General features: G+C 54.5%; 1 protein-coding gene across 13 annotated transcripts in view; it reads left to right on the top strand.

The window, feature by feature from the left end:
* Positions 1-578: 578 nt before the first annotated feature.
* The window catches only part of SSBP3 (single stranded DNA binding protein 3), a 48,755-nt gene continuing 26,704 nt past the window's right edge, over positions 579-22,629 (top strand). For 11 of the 13 annotated variants that reach the window (XM_085511767.1, XM_085511766.1, XM_085511765.1 and 8 more), the window contains exons 1-4: positions 579-771; positions 896-968; positions 1,121-1,182; positions 1,276-1,360. In XM_085511767.1, coding sequence (XP_085367893.1) covers positions 716-771; positions 896-968; positions 1,121-1,182; positions 1,276-1,360 — 276 coding nt within the window. In that variant the 5' untranslated portion in view covers positions 579-715. Of the gene's footprint in view, positions 772-876; positions 969-1,120; positions 1,183-1,275; positions 1,361-22,629 lie in introns of all 13 variants that reach the window. The other 2 variants (XM_085511769.1, XM_085511768.1) reach the window with 1 other exon arrangement.

The raw sequence follows: 22,629 nt of genomic DNA, 5'->3' as shown, positions 1-22,629 counted from the left end.
GTGTGAGGAGCCCGGCGCTGCCCTGTGGGACCGGCCGCAGCTCAGGCCCGTCCCCGCCCGGTCCGTGCCCGTCTCTCATTGTACCCGCACCGTGTCACAAAGTTCCGGGGCTGCCCCCTGTGCTCCCCCATTAACGCTGCGTTGCCCCGGCCGCGCTCACTCGGTACCGGCCGCACCCGGTGCCGGTTCCTCCCGCTCTGTGGGGGCTCCCGAGGCAGCGCCCCCCCCTTCCAGCCCGGCGGGCGGTTTCAAGGCCCCCCTTCCGCTCTCCCCGCGGCGCCGTCCAATCGGAGCGCTCAGCGCGCGGCGGCTCGGCACCTTAAAGGCGCAGCGCTCCCTCCTCACGACCATCCCCGCCCGCCCCGCCCGCCCCGCCCAGCGGCGCTAGGACCGCGCGGCGCCGCGCTCCCCCCTCCTCCCTGCCCTCAGCAGGAGGCCGCCCGCCCGCCGCTGGCCGAGGGGGCGTGGCCACGCGATCCCCCTCCCCCACCCGTCAGCGATTGGCGGAGCCGCCCGTCAATCATTTGGGGGCGGTGCCCGGCGCGGCCACGTTCGGCTGGGGCGGCAGGCGGGCGGGCGCGGCAACGAGCGGCGGCAGCAGCGGGGCCATGGGGGAGCGGAGCGGGACGGAGCTCTGACAGCACCCGGTGCGCGGCCAAGCGGAGCGGGCACAGCGGCTCGGGAGGGCGGGCCCACACCCAGCTCGGAGCGGAACATGTTCGCCAAGGGGAAAGGCTCGGCCGTGCCCTCGGACGGGCAGGCGCGGGAGAAGTAAGCGGGGAGGAGGAGAGAGGGAGGGGGGAGCGGAGCGGAGCGGTGCGGGAGGAGCCGGGCTGTGTGCGGGGCGGGGGGCTCCGCTCAGCACCCCCCGCTCAGCCCCGCCGGGCTCTTGCAGGCTGGCCCTGTACGTCTACGAGTACCTGCTGCACGTCGGCGCCCAGAAGTCGGCGCAGACCTTCCTGTCCGAGGTGAGCCCCCCCCGCCGCCCTTTGTGCTCCGCCGCCGCCTCCCGGCCTCCATCTTGTGCGGGGCGGGCGAGCGGCGGCGGCCGGCGGGGTCCCCCCCCCCCGCTCGTCGGAGCCCGGCGGCCCCATTGGCGGCCCGTTCGTTTCGCCCGCAGATCCGGTGGGAGAAGAACATCACGCTGGGAGAACCGCCCGGCTTCCTGCACTCCTGGTGGTGGTGAGTGAGGGGCGCGGGGGGTCGCGGTGAGTCAGCAGCCCCCGGGGCAGCCGGTAACCGGGGGCTCCCTCCCGTTGTGTTTGTGCCACGCAGCGTGTTCTGGGACCTGTACTGCGCGGCCCCCGAGCGCCGAGACACTTGCGAGCATTCGAGCGAAGCGAAAGCCTTCCATGACTATGTGAGTAACAACAAGTTTGTGCTCCTCGCCTTAATGACGGAGTCGGGGCGCTCGGGCCGGTAGCAGCGTGGGTCCGAGCAGCGGCGCTGCGATGTGACCGTCCGGCGTTTCATAACGTTGTAATTATGTTAATGAGCCCCAACGCTTTATCTTCGGTGCTCCGAGGCGTCGGGGCCGCCGGTGGGACCGGGCGGTGGGCAACAAAGCGGCGGTGGTCGGTGTCTGTGAGCCCGGTTACATCGTTGGTAAATGCTGCTGGGGATGGAGGGGAGGGTTCAGCCCAAAGCCTCGTGGGCGTGTGGGGCTGCTTTGGTTGGCTGGGAATAATGCGCCTTGAGGAGCTGATGGGCTGGAGGTGATGGTGTGGACCTCATCCCGCTGTGGGTGATGCTGGTTGGGCCCTCTGGGCTTTGTGTCCTCGTGAAATACAGATCCCCTCCAGCTGTGAGTTGCTGGACCTGCTCTCTTGCTTGGAGCAAACCTAGAGGTGCTCCCTGCAACACGCTGCTCTCTACCACCATCCTGAGTGTAGGACCTGGGTTGGTTGGTGGTGGCAGCCGTCGTGGACCATCCTGTGTGTGTAACAGAGGTGTTGGTGGAGCCCAGCAGCTGCTTTCCTTCGGGTGTGTTCTCCCGTAGCTTCGTGGTCTCGTGGCTCAGGGCTTGTTGGTGCTGGCTGCAGGTGGGCTGCCCGCTCCGTCCCGCTGAAGTCACCCAGATCTGCAGCACTGATCTGCAGCGGGAGGAATTTGAATCAAAGGATTAGTCACCTGGCTGTGGGCTTGGAGCGGAGTCAAGCCAGTTTAAATTGTGTAGCAGGAGCTGTTTTTGTCTGCTCCTGGGAGCCTATGGTATGGAAACCATTTTTTCCTCCCTTCCCCAGCCTCTCGCTGCCTCGACATGCCTGGGTTGAGCTGCTGGGAGATGTGTGAGGTTGGGCTGGGAGCAGCGCGGGGACCTTCTCTGCTCCTCCTGCTTGGGGAGCAGAGCTCAGATCTACATCGCTGCCAGTCCATTGCCCTTCCCTCAATGGATGCAGCCTGGAGCTGAACCCACGTGGGGGTGGGCAGTGGGGATGGGCAGCTCGTTTGTTCTCTGTGGAAGCCAACCCTTGTCTGTGCTGCCTGTCCATCTGTCTCTCCTGTGGCCACCGTTCCACTCCCGGTTGCTCCGTGCCGCTTCCTGCGTAGCTGCTTTTTATTTACTGGGTCGGATTAAAATGTTGAACTCCTGAACCGAGGGTGAGAGAGGGCTGACAACCCGGGGTTTGTCAGCACATCCATCAGCGCTGGGTTCTGCAGCCTGGCAACGCCTGCTGCTCCTCCTTGCATCTTTTGGGCCAAAACCCATCTGTTTTGGAGCCTGGTTAGGATGGAACGAGGCAGAAGTGGATCTTCAGGTAGTAAAGGCTTTGCTAAGGATGGCACTGGCAGCCAAGGCGTAGTAGTGCTACGTTCACGGCAACCTCCTAATAATGTCAGAGGATTTAGTGTATTTAGAGAAATTAATCTTTTTTAGCTTGGCAATAATTCTAACAATAGGCATGAGTGCATTAAATGATTCACATAAACTTCTTTAATACATGTTGCTTGAAGCTTACAGTAAATAGATACAATCCCGATTGTTTTAATTCTCTGTGTAATGCAGTTTTGTAACAGCCCCGAGTGTTTCACCTTTTCGGTCTGACTGCAAAGATGTGTCAGGAGGTTTTTGCTCCTCCCTTGGCTTTACCACACCGGTTTGGTGTCTCTGGGTCTATTTGGCCTTAAGGTGCGTGTATTTGGCTTGGGATGCTTGTGGTGCTCTCTCTGCATGGAGCACCAAGTGTACTTTGCAGGGCAGGGACCTGCCTAGCTCACGTTTAAATATTGACCAAAGCCAGGAACCAGGTGATAATCAGTGTGTGTGAATGGTGCCTTGTTCCCTGGGGCAGGCACATGGTCCTGCAGTGTTGGGCTGAGCCTTGTTGTGTCCCATGCTGGGGGATGCTCTGGGTGGGGAGTGCATCACCAACCACCCCAACTCCAAACCCCACGGCGTATCGGCAGCGTGCAGCAGCTCAGAGCGATGCTGGGCCTCCTGCAAGCCCCGGGCTGGGTGGACCAGTGAGTAATTTCATCTGTTGGTTGTGGTTAAAAATATCCCAATATAGGCTTTGCCCCAGATTCGTAAAGCATCGTCTTGAAACCTGGCCAATGGCAGAACTGGCTGTGCAGCGGTCGCCCGGGTCTGTGCCAAATGCCGTGTTTGTTTACCAGAAGGCAGTGGGTTTGTCATTGCAACCTAAGGCACAGAGCAGGGAGATATGGGGGGTGCTGGGGGGTCTGGGGGTGCCGGCACTGGCTGCAGAACCACACGCTTGGGTGCAGAGCGGTGCGCTTCATTAGCGGAGTGTTAACTCTGGGATTTGCATGCTGTGTAATTTCCATTTCATTTCCCATTGTAACTGTATGGGAACTGTTAGGAGCAGCAGGATAAATGGTCAATTTCCCCCTCTGATTTTTAATCTTTATTTTTGGCACCTCTCTTGTAGGGGATGCTCTGTAAGTGCCCTGGGCTCTCGCCATGATGGAGCAGCGCTTCTTTCCCAGCTCTCCCCGTGGTTCCCCTCCCAGGGCTGCAGGCTGCTGGGAGGGGTGGGCTGTGGGTCCGTGTGTTGGGGAGGAGCACCGTGTTTCTCCCTTTTTGTCTCAGCATGTGTACAGATCTGACTGTTAACGCAGCTAACGCGTCGTGTTGCTTGCAGTTTCATTAGTCAGCCTCCTCCACCACCTGTATCAGAGTTATCCAGAAGTTAACGGCAGTACTCTGGTTACCTACAGCTGCACAGCACTGATCCCCAGCCGCCATCCAAGACTTGACCTGTTCTACAGGCATTGCCTGACCCATAGCAATCGATTTGGGTGGGTTTTTATTGTCGCTTTATTCCTATTCCCATCCAACTGGGCAGGCTGCTGGCTCAGTCCTCCAGCCCTCTGAGATGCTGTGTGCAGGGGGCAGCCCTGCTCTGCCTCCCCTCTCTGCCTCCCCACTCCCCATTTGGCTGATGCTGTGTGTTGCAGTGCCCGCTCCCTCTGTGCCTCCCACGGCCAGCGAGCTACAAAGGGAGCGTGCAGCATGACAGGGGATTTCAGCCACTGCGTTATCTCAGAATTGGCCGATTGATGGTTGCAGTTCAGCGTTTCAACATTGTGAAAGCCAATACAATTTGAGTTAGCGGTGATGACTGCCAGTTTAAATACCGCAGTGAATTTCTGTCAAAGAGCTAATACATAGAAAGGGGAATTGCAGAAAACTTGATCACCAGAACCACTTCAGTCGATTTTGGCCTCCAGCTACAGAAAATGAACTTAAATCTAGTTGACTGTTGCTACATACTTTTTGTGGCATTGCTCTGCTTGTGCGGCCAGCTTGAGTGCAACTTGCAGGAGAGGAGGATCAGAGCGGTGCTCGGCTTTACTTCATCCTTGCTCTCCTCTGCTACACCCAGCACCCCCATGGAAAAAGAATCCATACTCACCAGTGTTCAGAGTTATGTCTTTGCTGTGGAAGATTTACGTTGCAGCAGCTTCGGCTCGCTTTTAAGCATGCAACATGGTCGTTAGATCATTGATTTATTTCATTTTTTTTTAACCTCAGGAAACCAGTGCAGTTCTTTAACTCCTTCTGTCTGGAAGGATGCTGTGCTGCAGCTGGGGATGTTGGTTGCAGAGAAGATGGGGAGCTTGGTCTCTGTGTCTGGTTGTGGACACCCAGGGCTCCTTTTACCCCAGTGTAAACCTTTCCCATTGGATTCAGATCTCAGTGGAGCTGCTGAAGCCAGAGGAGCGTGTTAGCTGGTGTGGTGTGAGCCATGGTGGGATGACAACCAGGGAATCTGGAAGGATGTTAGTCTGCCAGCAGAGTGGTGTCATCCTCTTTGAACCCCAAGCCCCAGAGAAAGATGCCTTCCAGCTGTGCTTTGGGGATGGAAAGCAGGAGGTTGTGATCAGGTATCCTTGGGCTGTGGGGCAGCTCCTTTCTGTGTCAGCACTCTGTCCTGTGCTGGCTGCTCCCACAAGTCTGCATGGTTGGTGCAGAATGGCACCTGGAAGGGGGGGTGTCGCATTGGGATCTGTGTCTCATCCGTCATGGAGGTGATCCCCAGCTGTGTCTGCATGGTGTTAGTCTGCAGTTACCTTGGCTCATGGTGAGGTGGTGATCTCCAGGTATCTCTGCAGCGTGCTCTTTGGAGCCGGTTTGCTAAAATGCTTTGCGTAGGAGGGCTGGTGCTGCTGGGCCAGGCTCAGCAGGGTGTGGGATGTGGGTTGGGGACAGCGCTGTGCAGTCCCTGCCAACCCCACAGGCATCACCAGGGCCTCGAGGAGTGGCTGCAGTGCTCCAGCCCCTTTCTGCATAGCTGGGCTGCATCCAGACCCGCTGTGCAGGGGCAGGGATCCCCATAGGTAACCAGAGAGAGGAGTTTCCTCCCGGAATGGCAGGCTGCCAGGAACAGCTGCACGGCTCCAAATCGTGGTTTTGGGTTGTTTTAGAAAGAAAAAAAAGAACATAAGTGTGTGCTGGGGGAGCAGAGAAACTTGCTCTCCCTGCAGTTTGCTGGGTTGAGCCCTCAGTCCTTCATTGGGGACAGGTAGTGGCTCACCCATGCTGCGTGCTGGAGCTCTGTGCAGAGCTGCATTGTTATTTACTAAGCAATATCTGCTGTTGGTGCAGAACAACCTCCTCTTTTGCACTTCTTGCTGCCCAGGGTGACGGAAACACGCCGTCTCGGAGCGATACCTTCCTGTAGTTGCTATTGATGGAAAAGCCAAGTGTGCTAAACTTGAGGTCAGAGCACTGAGCTTATGTCTTAGTCTTTGACTGGGGAGCCTAAATATTTATCCTGTTCTGTCCCTAATGAAAACAAATTGTCAACAGTTGTTCAGTAACTGACTAAATTAAAATCTGTAATTAGTCAATTAGATTAAAGAGTTGGCACAACCTGATTGTATCATGCTGGTTAGGTTATTAAGAGAAAGGGTGTGATTTTTAATTACTGCATGCTAATTTTGACAGTTTCAAATGGAAACAGACGTTTCCCCCCCTCCGCTCAGAGTGCCTCTGTAAAAGTAAGGCACTGGAATGTATTTTATGTCAACAAATGGTGTGAAGATGCAAAGTTTTCTCCGGCTTGAATCCGCAAGGGATTTCCACCAAGAAAGTGGGGGTGGCTGGGAGGAGAGGAAGCCGCCCAAGACACAGCGTGGTTGTTTAATTCATCCTGACAATGGGAGGCTGGGTGGGTTTGGATGCTCCTCGTGCATCCTGGGGGGGGCACAGCCGTGGGTGTCTCCATGTGTTTGCAGGGCAGCTCTTGTGCTGCCGGAGCCAACCTGGAGCGGAGCAGCGAGATGCAGCCGAGTGGTTTTTGTGCGTGCGCTTGTTCTTCATTGTTTTGTTTTTTAACCTCTATGGCGCTGCCAGAGGGGCTGGCTCCAGCGGAGGCGAAGCCCACGAGGAGGAGGAAGGCCATGGAGGAAGGCCATGCATGCGATCCCATTGTCTGCCCCGGAGCTGCGGCCACGTGCGAGGGGACCCGCACACCACGGCCCCCAGCTCCGCACCGCCCTCCCTGCGACGGGGGGGCCGCGGCCCCCGGCAGATTTGTGGCTCTGGGTAAACACGAGGCTTGTAAACCTTCCCCTCGCTTCCTTCCTGGGGTCCTCATGCAGGAACAAAGGGAGCGAGAGCGAGGGTGTGCAAGGCACCTCGGCTCGTCAAAGCGCGTGGGGAGGGGGCCGAGCCCCCCCATCGCTGCCACGGGGAGGTGCGTGAGGTCGGTACAGTGTGTATTGGGTACGAGTGAGGCTTTCCTGTTCCCCTGATCATTTCCTTCCTCACCTTGGAAACTTGGATTTTCTCCTACCTTTTGTTCCATATTTTTTCTTTTAAAGCAGCCCCTGGCTCTATTGGAAACAGCTGCCACGCCGCTCCTGGGAGCTGGGGCTCTTTCTCCTCCTTAATACCACTTGCCATTCCACTGGCCGCTCTACCAAATTAAATGGCAACTGGTTGCACAGAATCCTTGCTTATGCAGGAGCGGGCGATGCCCACTTTGGTGCACCCCATCCAGCTCTGTGGCTACTGGTAAGGATCATGAAGCTCTGCTGTTTCTCCAGCCACATCGTGTGGGCACCTCCAAGGGGGCAAATCCCCAGCATAGGGGTGCTGGGCTGTGCCAAGCCCTGCTATGAGCCCTGCTATGGGCCCTTCTCCTGCTGCCCAGATGGTGAAGGCCATGCCCATGCTATGGGTTGGTGCATGTAGTGTGCTGTCTTCTCACTGGGGAGGAGACTGTGCTGTTGGTGGAAGACGTGGTGCCTGCAGGGAGTCTGGCTGCTGAAAAAGTGTATATAAATATATAAAAATATCTTGCCTGCGCGCCCCGAGGAGATGGCAGTAATTGGGTTTTGTGTTTCCAGGCCACAGGAAGGGTTGGTGCTTTCACTGCTGAGAGGTCTCTTGGGGCAGTGATGGGGGGCTCCCATTGTGGGACAGGGCTGCTTCAGGTGCTGGGCACCATCTCAAGGTGGATTCTTCAACCCAGCTGGGGGACATGGGGCTCCACTGGGGGTGATGGGCTCTGCCAGGTAGAATTGGCTCCTTCCTCTGCAGAGCAGCCCCAGGCTGGCTGGGGGGAGAGAAAACAGCTCCCTGACAAGTAAACAAATACCTCGCTGTGGGCTCCATGGGGTGGTGGTTTTTTTTTGCCTCCTCCTTTCAAAACTCCTCCTGCTTGTGGCCGCAAGCACGGGGCTGTTTGCTGAAGGGGTTGGTGCCAGGAGATGAGTTCAAAGCTACAGCTGTGCCGTTGGGTGGGGAGGGGGGGGATTTCCAAAACACAGGGCAGGTTTTGGCTGCTTCCTGTACATGGTGGGACTGAGCCCCTGCCACTGGGGCTGGGGGGTGGCTGTGGGCAGTGGGGCACTGAGGAGTTGCCTTAGGCCTCTTGTGGGAGCTGCCCTTCAGCTCCATGTGCTTACACTTTTATTGTTGTGGAGGAGGACTGCCCAGCCTCCCTGATGTCGAAATTAAGCAAAATACGTATAAATCAAGGTATTTAATGCACATCTGTGTGTATGTGGGGCCTAGTGTCAGGGACTGGCTGCATGGGGCGGCCCAGCAGCAAGGCCCTTGGGCTTCAGTATGGGACCGAGCTTCAGGCCGCCCCATGCTCCTGCTTTATGGACATACCTGTGGCAGGGCAGATGGTTGCAACAGCTTTCTACCCCCACACAGACCTGTGGGGCCCCCTGGCTTGGGCAGAGTGTCTCTATCCCCATGCTAAAGGCGTGCTGGAGTGAACCCGCAGTCCCTGCTAGTGCTTTTATTTTCCTTCCCTCCGCCTTTCTACTCTTTCTGCCTCTGACAAGCGCAGTCACAACACCAATCTGGCTGTTTTGACTTGGTTTCTGTGCCGTCGGCAGGGTAACAACGACGCAGCTCTGTATGTGGGGCTTTGGTTGGGACCCTTCTCATCCCCCTGCAGATGCAATTAAACCTATAGGTTCATCAGCCTCTGTGCAGCCCCTATGATGATGTGGGGGCAGGGCCAGGAATCCCCCAGCACACTGTGTGTATTCTCCCCATACCCATCTATCCATTCGGGTCTGAGCCTGACACGACTACTGCCCCACAATGCTGTGTGAGCCAGTGCCACCGCAGCCTGTGGTGTCAAGATAAAGTCCAAAGGAAGACCTCTAGCTGTGTCTTAAGCTAACATTTTCTTTCTAATTTTTTTTTTCTAATGTTTCTGCATAAACCCTTAAACATTTGATCTCGAGCGTCTCTCCTCCCAGGGTGCAGCAGCTTTCTGTAGTGAAAATGAGCTCTTGCTGCCCGGCCTGGCTGCCCTGCACAGCTTCTGGGTGGTTGGGCTTTTTCTGTCCCCTTTTTCCCCCAGATCTTGGATAACCTCACCAGGCTGAGCTCACACCTCTGATGAGTGTGTATATATATGTATGTTTTTAATACAAACATGCTTCCAAAGCAGAGGATGTGCTGCAGTGGCTCTGGCACGTAGTTGTGCCCCACAATGAGGTGTGTCCCCTCTGGCCATGCCGTGGGTGTGAAGCTGGTGCTCATTTCCAGAAGAGCACAAGTCCCTCGTGCCTGGAGTAGTTTCATCCTGCACCCCAGAAAAGTGAGAGTCCCTTGTGCATGGGCTGGTTTGGTTTTCTACCATCGAACCTCTGACCCTATGGGCAGCCCTGGGAATCAGCTGCCCGCCTGGAGTTGGGTTTTGCAGCTGGAGAGGTTTGTGATGTGATTTTAAGTTAGGAAAAGGCTGTGCATGCACAGGAAGGGGCAAGGTGCTCCCTGGTGGGTTCCTGCTTGTGCTGGGGCTGGTGGGTCAGGCAGCAGCACAGTGCTGTGCTTGCCATGGGTACAGCCAGGCCCCCTGGCAAGGTGTGAATCACACCCATCTCTTTCCACGAGCTTTGTGGTGTTTGTGGATGTCTTAGCCCTGCTCCAGATGGAGAGCAGAGGTTCATCCTCCCAGTGCTGCTGGGCTGCTTGGCACCAGCGTTATTCAGGTTTTCTGTAGCAGCCCTTGTTGCATCCTACCCCTTTGGTCAGTGGTTCCTGTGCGCTTGGGAGAGGAAAGAGGGTGATTTTGGGAAGCATGTGAGCTCCTTTCTGAGGAGCAAAGCACAATGCTGCACGCTGTCTGTTCTGGGACCATCATGGAGCTTTGCTGCTGGGAGCTGTCTTCCACCTTTGGGTGCAGCGGGCTGCAAGGTGTGAACCTGAAGTCATGTTTGGTCTCACTGGGGCCAACCTGCCCCATGTTGGTCATCACCAGTGCTTGGTCACCTCAGGCTGGCTTTCAGCAGATCTGTATTTGCTGGATATGGGAGCTGCAAGGAAACAAATGATAGTCCGCAGTGCACACAGGTATCTTCAGTCTGGTTCAAGGGTAGCTTTCCATGGGAAAACAATTGCTGTTTTGTTCCATGCTGGACATGGCTGTGATGCTGATGCCCAGGTGCTTCAGTCCTTTGCTCTTCTCTTTTTGGAGAGGAGGTCCAGGCTGGGGCTTCTTTTCATCCTTTAAAAACAGATTTGCTTGGTTGTCCCAGAGCCCTTCTGGGTGTCGTGGCATGTCCTGACAGCTTGTCTGTCCTTACCTGCAGTCATCAAGGAGTTTTCAACATGACTTATATAAACCCTTTGTACTTGGATTGCTCCACCGTGCTGCACAATGGGTTCTTTGTCATCGTGCCAGCTAATTAATTTTAACTTTCACTGTTGCTTCAACGTGGTACTCTGTCCTCTTGGTCCATCTGAAGCATTCCCCCCCACCATAAGCATTTTCCAGCTCTTGGAGCAGTTTGACTTGTTGCTGCAAGCAAGAGAAGCCGGCTGGCCCCACTGGTGCTCATCTACTGGGGAAGAAGCTGCCCTCACACGTGCATCACTTGGGGGCCATGGGGAGGGGGTGAACAGAGCCATTAGGAGGCTGTGCTGAAAGTAACTTTCCTCCAGTGGCTTATTTCTCCTGGCTGGCAGCTGAAGGTCCCCATGGATAACATCCTCTGATGAAAATAACAGGCTGTCGCTCCCCGGCCGGTGATTGGCGTTGTGCTCATCTTGCTGGGAGCGGGGTGTATGTGCAGGTTGCATCTCCAGGACAAAATGCCCTGCTGCATCGCTCCACTGCGGAGCTTGTGCTGGGGAATGTGGGTGCAATTGGGTTTAAGGATGATTAGTTCTGCAGGACTGGGCTCTGTCTGTCTGCGTGCTGGAAAGCAGGTGTTTTCCTCTTGCCTTGTACATCCTGTGCACAAACATCTGCTCTCGCTGTGCTGACACCAAGCTCTGGGTGCTGCGGTATCGGGGCAGCTTTTCTGTAGCCCCAGGTCTTCACTTGGCCATAAGGGATGGACACACTGATACATCTTGGTGATGGTGTCTTGTGCCCAGAGGAAGGACCAGGAGGATCAGAGCACCAGCTTGGTGTCCCCCAGCATCATGGGTCGTGCCTGGACAGTGGCACAGGGTGGGCGCATGTGGGTGACTGGGGTATTGTTTTCCTTCCATGCAGGGGGGAGGGATGGAGGTCTTTGCATGCATAAACATGAACTTAATTTGAACTGATGGGTTTTGTCTGCACATTGCCCAGCGCTGCTGTGGTGGAGGGCAGCTCCCCTCGGTTCAGGGTGGGAACGGCGGCGGGTCAAGGAATATGAAATTGATGCCTTTGTGTTTAATCTGGTTATAAGGACAGCTATTAGAGATAATGAATTTTGCCTGTCCCCATCGTTGTAATACAAGAACCTAGATGTCTTTCAACACGGAGAAGGTCACTCCTCTTTATTTCTGGTTGTAAATTTTGCTGGTTACAGATGTTTGGTGTTGATAGGCGCAGCTAAGGAAGCTCCTGCGAGCTGCTTGGTGTGGAGTTGGGCAGGTGAGAGCGAGGAGGGCAGCACCATGGAGCCTTCCAAGGGGCTTCCATGGGCCTTTGTAGCTGATGGGAAGAAAGGAAAGTTTCCTTCTCACCATGGGGTTGTGCCTGCAGGAGCCCAGGCAGCGCGTAGGGTCTCAGCACCCCAACAGCTGCATTAGTGGGGGTTCAGCAGGGATTGCTGCACTAGGGTTGGGCAGGGGATGAAGAAAGGAGGCTCAGCAATGTTCAGCACGTGGCTCGGTGCAGAGCGTCGTGCCCGCCTGTTGTTCACTCCTGCAGAGCCAGGAAAGCACGTGAAAGCATCACCTAAAGCTGCTGTGCAGCCGGGTTTGTGCGCTGCGAAGCCCGGCCATCACACGGTTAATTTTCTCCATCGAGCTTCTTCTGCTCCGGTGCCAGCGGAGGCTTTTCCTTTCCTAAGGAGACTCCGGCTCTGGCGCAGAGCAGATGCTGGGGGGGCGGCCGCCTCCTTCCCTCAGGGTTGTGCCGGGGCCGTATCACACCCTGCCCGGCGTGCAGCCCGCTGATAAGCCCCCGGCCCCAGCTGCACCCCACGAGCTCCCGGCCGCAGCCGGGGGCCTTTCCCCAGCAGCGCAGGGTGCGGGGAGCCGAGCTGCATCTGCCTGCCCTTTCTTACATTGAAAAGGCAGCACGTGCTTTTCTGCCTCCCTGGCCCCGCTTCCCTCCTCTCCTCCAGGCACTTCTCCCCCCGCGCTCCTGATTTATGCTGTTCCACATTTTCTCCTCGTTTCCATGCCTTTTTCTCCCCTCCCTCTTTTTTTTTTTTTCCTCCCCTTGTGCTGCCTGTGCATTGCCTTCCTCCTCTTTTTTTTTTTTTTTTCCCCTACTGTTGTTCAGCAGCTTTTCTCATTCTCCCAATATTCGGTGCTCTCTGCTTTTGTCTGCCCCTCGTGGGTTGTTATCCTCCCTCCCAGGACCTGTGCATTACACTGGGATGCTTCAACTTCACTCTCGCAGAGCAAGAAAACGCCTTGAGTGCACAGCGTGTTGTTTCCCCCTCCCTCCCCAAGGCCCTTCATACCATTAACGTGCAAGAGGTCGCTTTGAATTCCTGGAAAGCCTCCTAAAATCCCCCCACCAACACCAGCACTGAGCAGGATTTGCCCTCCCTCCCTCCATGGCACAACAGCAGCAGCCTGGGGCGCTCTATGGGGAGGGGATCCCCATAGATAGGGGCCATCTGTCCCCTTCCCACCCCACGTCTGCAGGGCAACCAGAGGTGCTGAAAGTTGGTTGGTTTGCTTATTTATGCTATTATATTGATTTACTTTGCCGCGTTTGGCCCCATTTCATCCAGCACAACCCGACTTTTTTTGTTTGTTTCTTTCCATTGCCTTGCCAGGCACATACAGAAAGTTTGCTGGGTTTCTCCTGAGCGTGCATACGCTGAATTATTTTATTAGCCTTCTGGAAGGGAGCCAGCATGGTGTGCAGCAAGCGGGGACCCTCAGCTTTCATTGCATTTCCCCCCCCCCCTCCACCCCCCCCACCAGGTTGTGCTGTCAGCATAACCATTTTTTATTTATTTTTTTACATTTTTCAATATATTTTAAAATTTTTTTTATTTATTTATTTTTTGCTCCTGAAAGGGTTAAAAATTATGGGGAAGTTCAGCTAGCACTTGCAAGATATGGTTGCCTTAGCAACAGGCCTCCTAATCTGGTAGGTGACCTGAGAGACTGTGGAAGATGCAGGGCTCGGTTTGGCATTTCATTATTTCATGAGGCTGCGGCTCTCCAGCTGGTTGGCTCCCAGCGCCCGGCGCCGCGGGCATTCCAAGGCACAGCCCCGGGGGCCCCGCCACCCCCTGCCCCCAGCTGCCCTGCCCCAGCCCTGCTGCCTCCATGGCATCTCTTATTTTGGGGAGGGGAGGAGGATGGGGGGATGGGGAAGGTTTCTCTTAAGCTGTTGTGGGGCCTCCCAGGAGCTCAGGTGGTGGCTGTGCTACTTTTGGGTGGCACATAATGTTTTACTCTCTCCAAAGGGTTTGCCTTGTCGGTGTGGCAATGTAATATGTGTTTTCCCCCCACCCCCCTTGTTTTGCAGCTGGAAATGTTCCCACGAGCATTTCTGAAACCTCAGAAACCCAATTTCTCCCATTCTACCCTGATCAGAAATGGGCATTTTCCATGGGGAGCTGGGGCTGGAGCACAACATGTTGGGGCACAGTGGGGCTGCAGCAAGCAGGGAGAGGCAATGGGATAAGCAATGAAGTGATGTCCTACTCTAACTGTGATGTCTTGGGGGAGGAGGCCCTGGCACTGCAGCCTAGAGAAGCTGTGGATACCCCATTCTTGGAGACTTTCAAGGCCAAGTTAGGTGGAGCCCTAGGCAGTGTGATTGGTGGGGGGCAACCAGCCCACAGCAGGGGTTGGAATTGGGTGGGCTTTAAGGTCTCTTCCAACCCAAGCCATTCCATGACTCTAGGTACAGCTTTTGGGGCAGCACGGTGCTGTGTTGTTATTCTTACTCTAGGCTGTGTTTTAATGGAAGCCTCCCAGAAGTTGGCTTCTTGCAGCGTGTTGTTTCCTTTGCTGTTGCGAGCACTCATGCAAAGCTACAGCTGCCACTTAAGAAACTGCAGCACAAAACTCCCTCGGCCTCCCAAACCTACGTGTGCACCGGGGGGGCCACGAGCTCCAGCAACCCCAGAGCAGTGCTGCTGTGCACAGGGAAGGTGCCTGGCCCTGCCGACCCCATCACTGCAGACCTCTTTGTGCAGCGTGCCCTGGTGCCGGCAGCTGCGTGCGGACAGCAGGGAGAGCTGCCTTTGTTTATCTGCGTCTCCAGCAGAGCCAGCGTGGGGCTGGGCTGGGATGGAGGTGCTGATCTGTCATCTTTCAGGTTTTATTCATCCCCAGACAAGAAAGCGGCAGCTCGGAGAGCGTACTTTTGTTACACATAACTAAGCTGTGCAGAATGCAACTGCTGAACACAATCTGGTGTCTGTGATGCCCAGATTTATGCTTTCGGAGTGTAATTCTAGGTGTTGGCTTCCACTACAAAGAAGAACCTGGCTGGGGCCGTTGTGGTGGGCTGCAGCATCGTTGCATTGTGCTGGATGGCTGGAGCATCGCATCCCTCTGTGCTGGTGGTGGTGTTGCAGGAGTGCCTTAGGGACAGCCCTGTGGCTTTGTGGTCCTTTGGCTGCTGCTTTCAGAGCCTGATACTGCAGGGCAGAGCAGTTCTTGCACCCCTGGTTTAGAGGTTTGCAGTGGATGGAAAGGGCTGGACTGCTGACTGCTCCTTTGGAGGCAGTGCAGAGCAAGTTGATGCGCAAGGAAGGGCACTGGAGAGCAGAGGGCTCAGGGATGTGTTTGCCCCTCATTCCTATCTGCAGTGCTGCTGGGGTTGAAGCCCTGGCTTGAAGAGCTCCACTGTGAGATAAGAAAGCAAAAGCGTTCAATGTGACCCCAGTGAGGCACTTCCTTCCTGTGCTGCCATGCCAACTGGCAGAGGCTGGTTATCCCTGGGGAGGACAGTGCTGTGCCACCTCATCCATGGCGTGTTGCGTCCGGCCTCCATCTCTGGCTGCTTTCATGTGTGCTGGAGGTGGGAGGGTTGATGCACCAGGGAGCTGAAACATCTTGCTTTTCTCTCCCATTGGAGCACACCTCTCCCACATCCCTGCCTTCCCCATGAAGGCAGCAGAGGCAGAAGGTGCCCCTCAGCGAGCGGGGATGAGCGATCAAACAGGAGAAAATCCAGGCAAGTAGGCAAAATCCCTAGAAAGCCCTTGTTTTGATCACTTCATCCCTTCTTTCCTCCATCTCTGCGTTGTGAGGCTTTCTGGGATTTGTCTCTCCTGATAAGGGGTTTCCAGTGGTCAGCCTCAAGCTTATGGGTCACCGGACAGACTGCTGGACAGCTGGCAAACATGGTCTGTCTGCAGAGCACCACGCTGACTGCCAGGGGCATCTTAAACACTGTTATATATATATATGCATATATATATATATATATAATTTTTAAATTTTTTTTTCAAAGAGAAATCAAAATTCCCAGGGAAAAAAGCCCACACCACCACGCCGTCTCCCCCCTGCTTCCACCCTTGTGAGAAGCAGCTCCGTGATGGCGGCTGGGAAGCGAAACCGCAAGTGTTGTGAGTGCCATCTGCTCTGCTTGGATCGAGGAAACGGCTGGAGCTCCTGCAGACTTGCCAGGGATTGAAGCTCTCTCTGGGTGCAAGCGGTGCCCCCAGCCCTGCTGCTGCACTGCCACGGCTCCCTGTCCTTGGGTGCAGGGCTGGGGCTGGCTCCCTTCTCTGCATCCCACAGGCAGACTCCCTCTCCAGCAAGGGAAAATGTCAGGAGGTCTCTAAAGAGAAATGTGTGTGTTTGTGGTTTGGCTGTGAGGGTTGTCTCTGGGTTCCCGTGCAGGTTCTGTGCTGGGGGACCCTGTGGCAGCTGGAGACAGGACTAGAGATGTTGGCTGGGGGAGGTTCAGGTTGGATGTTAGGAAAAATTGCAGCTCAGGTTAGTGGTTGAGTCACCATCCCTGGAGGTGCTCAAGAGCCTTGGAGATATGGCACTGAGGGAGGTGGGCAGCGGGCATGGTGGAGATGGGTTGAGGTTGAGTTTGATGATCTTAGGGATCTGTTTGAACCTTTATGATTCTTTGCAGCTATGCACTGACCTCCCAATGAGGGTTGTTGTGGATGGTGGGTGGTTTTCTATCGGTTTAGCAAGAGGATGCGAGCATCCCCTCAATGCATGCGCTTAGGAGGTCAGCCCAAAATGGAAGATGAGTTTTGACTGCAGACACGGTGGTTTTGCAGCATGCCGTCCTGAATTGCCTCTTGGCTTGGCTCCACAGTGAGACTATTGGCATACACATGTAATTTTTGGTTTTATACTGAAGAAGGTGTTCAGAGCTGGGGGTGTCAGCAGGCACCTGGTGCTTTTCCCCTGATCAGGGTGTGTTTCACCTCCGCATTGGCTGCTGGAGATGGCTGCAGTGAAGCACCGGCACTTCTCTTTGCATGGCTTCACTGGGGATATAAAAGGCAGGAGTGGGTGGCTTGAGCAGAGGGAGAAGGAAGCGCTTTCTGAACAAAACCAAAGGGCCTTTAAGGAGAAATAGGAAACCTGAGGACAACTTCAGCTGCAGGAGAACATGTGAATGCTAAAGGTGAGCTCTCGTGGCCTTTTCTAAGTGATCTGGAGGTGCGCTGGGCTGAAGGAGGCTCTTGACCTGACTCACTGTCCTTCAAGGGGGGGGGTTGAAGGAACCCTGTGCAGTGTTTCCCCATGCGAGTTACCAGCCTGCATAACACTTTGTATGCACGGTCAGACATTGGCAGAGATCGGTCCCATCCAACCCCTACAATTCCATGATTCAGGTGTTGAGCACCAGCTTTTTGGCTGAGCACTTTATTTGGGCACATGTTAGTAGGGACCTTCTTGGGTCCCCAGCTTAATGCCACGGACCTGTCTGTAGAGTTACATCCATGACACAAGTCCAACTCACTGAGGCCCCGTGTCCCTGAAGCACTGTCCATGCTGATGGCACACTCAATGCCTGTCCCTGCAGGGGAGCAGGCAGGGAGCAGCTCGGGGTGCAGTAAATAATCACCCTGCAAGCTTGCACGGTGACTTTACAGCGTGCGTGGAGTGTTTTGCTGCCGTCCAGCTTGCTTTTTATTGGCAGCCATCAGTGTGACACTTATCTCCAGAAAATGCGATTTGAATTGATTAAAGAGGCGCCCGCCATTGGCCACAGCATCCGGAGCCAAACTTTCTGCAGAAATGGTTTTGGTGCTGCCCCAGAATGGGCTGTGTGGGGCTCTGTGCTCTGGGTGCATTGCTGTGCAGCTGTGTGTCCTGCACCCACATCTGCCTCGCCTGGAAGCGGGGAGCGTGGCGGATGTTTTGGTGAGATTAATAAGACCTAAATAAAGCTGCTGTCAGGCAGTTTCTGTGATATACTTCGTACCTCCTTGTAATCAAAGCCCGAGCAAATGAGAGGTTTTGTTCTCGTTACCAGCCCTGCTCGTTTCCAAAATGCTTGGAAGGGTGACAGGCGGGGAAGCACGGCTCCTCTGCAGGCAGCATCTCTCTGGGTGCTGGGCTGGGGGAAGGCAAAGGGAAACAAAGCAGGAAGGAAGGGATGCAGAACATGGGATGACTTGCCTGGAGTGTGGATGAGTGTAGTGAGACGGGGTGTGGAGCTGCTTGGTGGAAAAGGCTTTGGAGTGATGGTGTTTCTGACCACTCTTCTGCACCAGCCTTGATCTGACAGCCACCAACTTGGGCAGTCTGGGGACTGTGAAGTCTTCCCATCGCTGCTGAGCCGGGCTGGATTTGCACTGGAGGCTGACCTGGAGGTGAAAGTCTCAGTATCCCATTACCAATCCCACGAGCTACCCAGTCACCCATCCTAATACGCTCTAATACACTTGGGAGCCACATCACAATAGTGTTAGCAGAAGAAAACAGCATATAGTGCACCTTCTTTTGTAAGCCCTCTGTCGCATCTAAAATAAATTTGCATCTAAATTGACAGGCTGTTTTTAATGTCTTCTGGCTATATAACGCTTAAAGGCCCAGGCTTCCTTTGTAGGTGAGCGGGGAGCACAGCCCCTATTTGCATGGGGGAGCGATGAGTGTTGGTGTTATCCTGGATCTGCAACGGGTCTGAGTGCAGGGAGAGATGGGGAAACTTAGTTGTTCCTCTTTATTGGGGTTTTATGGGTGTTTCTTTGAGTTCTTCGTGGTTGCTGCTGGAGAGGGCTCCATGGCTGTTGGTGTGAGAGCAGGGGCTGGTGCCTGCCCCAGGGCTGCAAGCTGAGTGCATGGGGAAGGGCTGCCCAGAGCGGAGCTGAGGCTGCTCTCCTTCATCATCCATTATTTATCTGGCTCCCTGCAAAACAAAGTCATTGGCGTGCGCTGATTCTGATGCTGGTGCATGTTTTACAAAGGGGGTGATTTTATTCCTGTTTTAAAGTACTCTGATGAAAAGGTGCCTTTTCTTGCATTCTTTTGTGGTCCGTCTGGATGTCAGTGAGGTAAATCTGTGGGGTTTTAGGGTGGCTGGTTGTGTTTTTTTAGCACTCTGAATGGTGCAGCAGTGCCATCCCTGGCTTGGTGTCTGCAATCTTCCCAGTACCAGGTGAGGGCTGCTGCTGTGGATGGACATAGAGGTGTCCGAAACATCTCCTCGTAACTCAGAGCTGCAGCTTTTATGAAGGAAAGGTTGTGTGCGTGTGCATGAAAGGGACTTCGCTCCGTTCCTCCCCATGTGCACAGCTGAAGGCAGCTCTGTGGGTGTACGAATAAATACGGACTTTGGGTCTGCCTTGTGCTGGGTGGACAGCTCTGCTTCCACAGGTCTGCTGGGTGCAAGGGGGCACGGAGAGCAGCTCATCACAGAGTCACACAATGTCCTGAGTTGGAAGGAGCAGCTCCTGGCTCCACGTGGGACTTCCTGAACCCTATGGCTGAGAGTGTCCCAACACTCCATGCTCAGGGTCCGTGAGGCTGTGCTGGAAAGGGGCCGGGAAGTTCTGCACCCAGCGTTGTGCAGGGAGGGCGAGGGAGGAGACGGCGAGTCGGAGCCGTGTTTGTCAGGATGGAAATAACTGTCAGCCCCATTCAATCTGTCGCCTTGTTCCCAGGGGACAATTGCAAAACAGGATTACTGGTACTTAAAAATTCATAGAAAACGTTTCTTATCACAACGTCATAATTGTTATGACTCAGAAGAGTAGAATTGCCATTTTCCTGTGCCTTTTTTCCCCCCTCACTTTTGTTGCATACAGAGTCCCTAGCTGCAGCTGCAGAATCATAAAAACAGGGCAGTGCTTTATTTTATGCTAACTGCTGCATTTGACTTGAAAATTATGTCCCACTGGGTCTTGTGGTCAGCACATTACGGCGTGATTGATGGCTGTCAGAGTGGCAGTCTCTGGCAGATTGCGATGGGTGGAGGAGAACAGATGCCCGCTGACTTCAGGGGCTTAGCGGAGCCCGGGACTGAAGCACACGTTGGAAAACAAAAGCAGATGGGAGGGCTCTGGTTAGGCTGACTATTCTTCTCCGGCTGCGTGTCAAGGAGGGAAGCTTGCCAGGCGGCCGTGTCACTTCTGTCTGTTCCTCAGCAAGCTCCGCGGCCCCAGGAAGGCGCGGGTGAGCCCCGCTTGACCCGAGGACTGAGGCGGACGGACGCGCGCTCGGCCATCCGGAAGGCGGTCGCTTTATGGAAACCATTAATGCAGATATTGAAAGGGCAACCTTTTCCCCCATCCCCCCCCCAAAAGAACAGCTTGCCTTCATTGAGTTCATGCTCCTTCCGATGGTCTCCGTTAACCCTTAGCCCTACTGATGCCTGCGAGGCGAGACCTGGGCAGGCTCCCGTGGCTCTGCAGCAGACAGGAGGGATGGATGCTGGCAGCAGGAGGCTGCACATCCCACGGTGGCTCAGTCGCCTTGCTCGTGTTCGTGTTGTTATTGCTGTCTTTGCTCAATCCGCGGGCAGCAGGTCAAGGCTGGTGTGGAGGATAGGGGCATCCAGGGCATCTTGTGCTCTGTATCGTGTTTGAATTTTTTCCAGCTTAATTTGAGCTGCGCTATTGCAAGGAAGGTGGAAGCTGAGGAGCGAGTTGTTTGTGCAAAAGCGTTTTTAGGCGAGAACACCTCAAAGATGCCATCCCGCAGTCCTTCACCTGGTTCTTATCCCATCTTTCCTGCTGCTCCTACAAAGGGGCTAAAAAAGACCTTGTGCCACCCAGGGTTTCCCCATTTCTTGCTCCTCTTGTATCTGTGTTCTCTTTTATTCCCTCAGGCCCAGACAGACCTGGGCAGGCTGCTGTTCTGTCCCCTGTCCACTCTTGTTGGGGACTGCAGGGTTAATGGAGAAATTAAGTTTCACTGCTGTTTTTAAATGAATTGAATCATCAGCACGGGTAACAGGAAACAGTGGTATCATAATGTATTTGATATGGGTCTTTAAGTCAGCCTTTGCTGCAAAATGTAGAGTGCTAGATCTTGGTGTAAGTGATCACTAGCTGATATATTGCAGTTATGTCCACAGTACAAAGGCTCTTGCTACGTCTTAAAACGTTCATGTCATAAAGTTGAGTTGGTTTATGGTACGGTCATTTTCTGTACATGTTTCCCACAGCACTACTGGATGATGCTTGTGACAAGCTCCAGCCACCGGTGCTGGTGGTCCCTTGGGCTCAGCAGCAAGAAGGAGGATGCTCCCAGGTCTTAAGGAGACTCATGGATCTGTTTCCAGGGGTTTCTGAGCTTTCTTCTCTTCCCTGGCTGTGAGCCTTGCTCCAGCCTTACAGAGTGGCTTTGCCATCCACATATCTCTTGCTTGCCAGCGGCCTCCCCTTCCATGGTATTCCCCTGCCCTGTACCAGGCTCTTCCATGCTGGGCTGAACTGGTGAGACCAATTTGGCCTGATTTCAGGTAATCCATCTTAAAAACAGCTCTCGGGAAACATCCGCGCTGGGCAGATTTACAGGCATTCTGTAGGTGCTCGTTCTGAGGTGCTAAATCACCGTGGCTTTGCCTGCCCGAGGCAGAGCATCTCTGGCCCTGGAGTTGCTCTGTGTGCTCCATCCATCCCTACAACCAGCCTTCTCCCAAAGGAGCAGTGGCACCACAAGTCACCTCCTGCAGGGGCTGTGGATGCAAAGACGTGAGGCTGCCCAGCGTCTCAGGCTTTAGTTAGTGGTGCTTTTGTCTTGCTCAGGGCTGCAGGACCGCGGTGGCTTTGACTCCCTGGGGACAGTGGCACGCCTACAGAACCCTCCCTTTCTACATAGAGTTAATGGAGCTGATTTGAGTAGAAAAAGGGAAAAAACCCCTCGTGGTTCATGCTTTGTGAAGCAGCTTCCAGGTTTTCACCCAGACCAGATTTCTCCTGGCTACCCTACTAACCTGATATTTCCCTCAATGGCTCTTTACTCCAGAGAGCCCAGTTCTATAAATTACCCTTAGAGTGCATCTGGACAGTGTACGGCTGTGCCTGCAGCGTGGCATTTCAAGGCAAAAATCTCAAAGCTACTTAACGAACTGAAACCTATTAGAAGCTGTCTCAATATGAATATTGATCTTCGCATTTAACTCTGTTTTGCCCTGTCTTTCCAAAATGCAAAACCTATGAGCTGGCACATGAGGGGCGTTCTTGATCTTAGAACTGACTTCTCTGGTCTGATGTTGGAAGTATGTACGTGTTGCTGTGGATTTGGAATGGGGTATTTTGTAGGGAGGGGTCAGGAGGTGCTCAGTGTTTGGGGCTCCCATAGATGAGTGTTGAAGAACTCATTCTAGTGTGATGTTTTGGACTTTGTGTTGAAGATTGAGGAGCGATAGTGTTCTAAGAGCAGCACGTGGTGAAGGAGAAACCAAACTTGCTTATTATTTCTGCTCGTTATGTCTCTAATTACGTGCGACGTGCCATATGTTCTCCATAGGGAGAGTGCTGCAGGTGGGGCGGGAGCAAGGGGACATGCAGTGGTGGATGCTGCATGGAGGGGCCTGAAGCTGCTTCTGCTGTTTGAGCCAGAATACTAGTCTATCTGAGAACAGTAGTGCTGCTGCTCACTGTTTGCATCTCCCAGTTATTAAGGGATCTGAATAAGTCATTACCATTCGGTGCTGAACATCTCAGGCACCCATGAGAATGGTGAGCGCAGCTTCATTGCTGCGGTCCCCACCCCAAACCATTGTACTCTCCCATGGTTTATCTGCTGGTGTTTTCTCCAGCCCCCAGCAGGTTTTTTCCTGCTGTCCTCCTCCTCTACTCCCTCTTGCCCCCAATGTGTTTGTCCTGGGTCCAGCC

This window comes from Coturnix japonica, chromosome 11, assembly GCF_054131305.1.
Source record: "Coturnix japonica strain WE chromosome 11, WE-NBRP24, whole genome shotgun sequence".
NCBI classification, from domain to species: Eukaryota; Metazoa; Chordata; class Aves; order Galliformes; family Phasianidae; genus Coturnix; species Coturnix japonica.
Note: the sequence above shows the minus strand (reverse complement) of the source record. Positions and strands in the feature narration are given on the sequence as shown.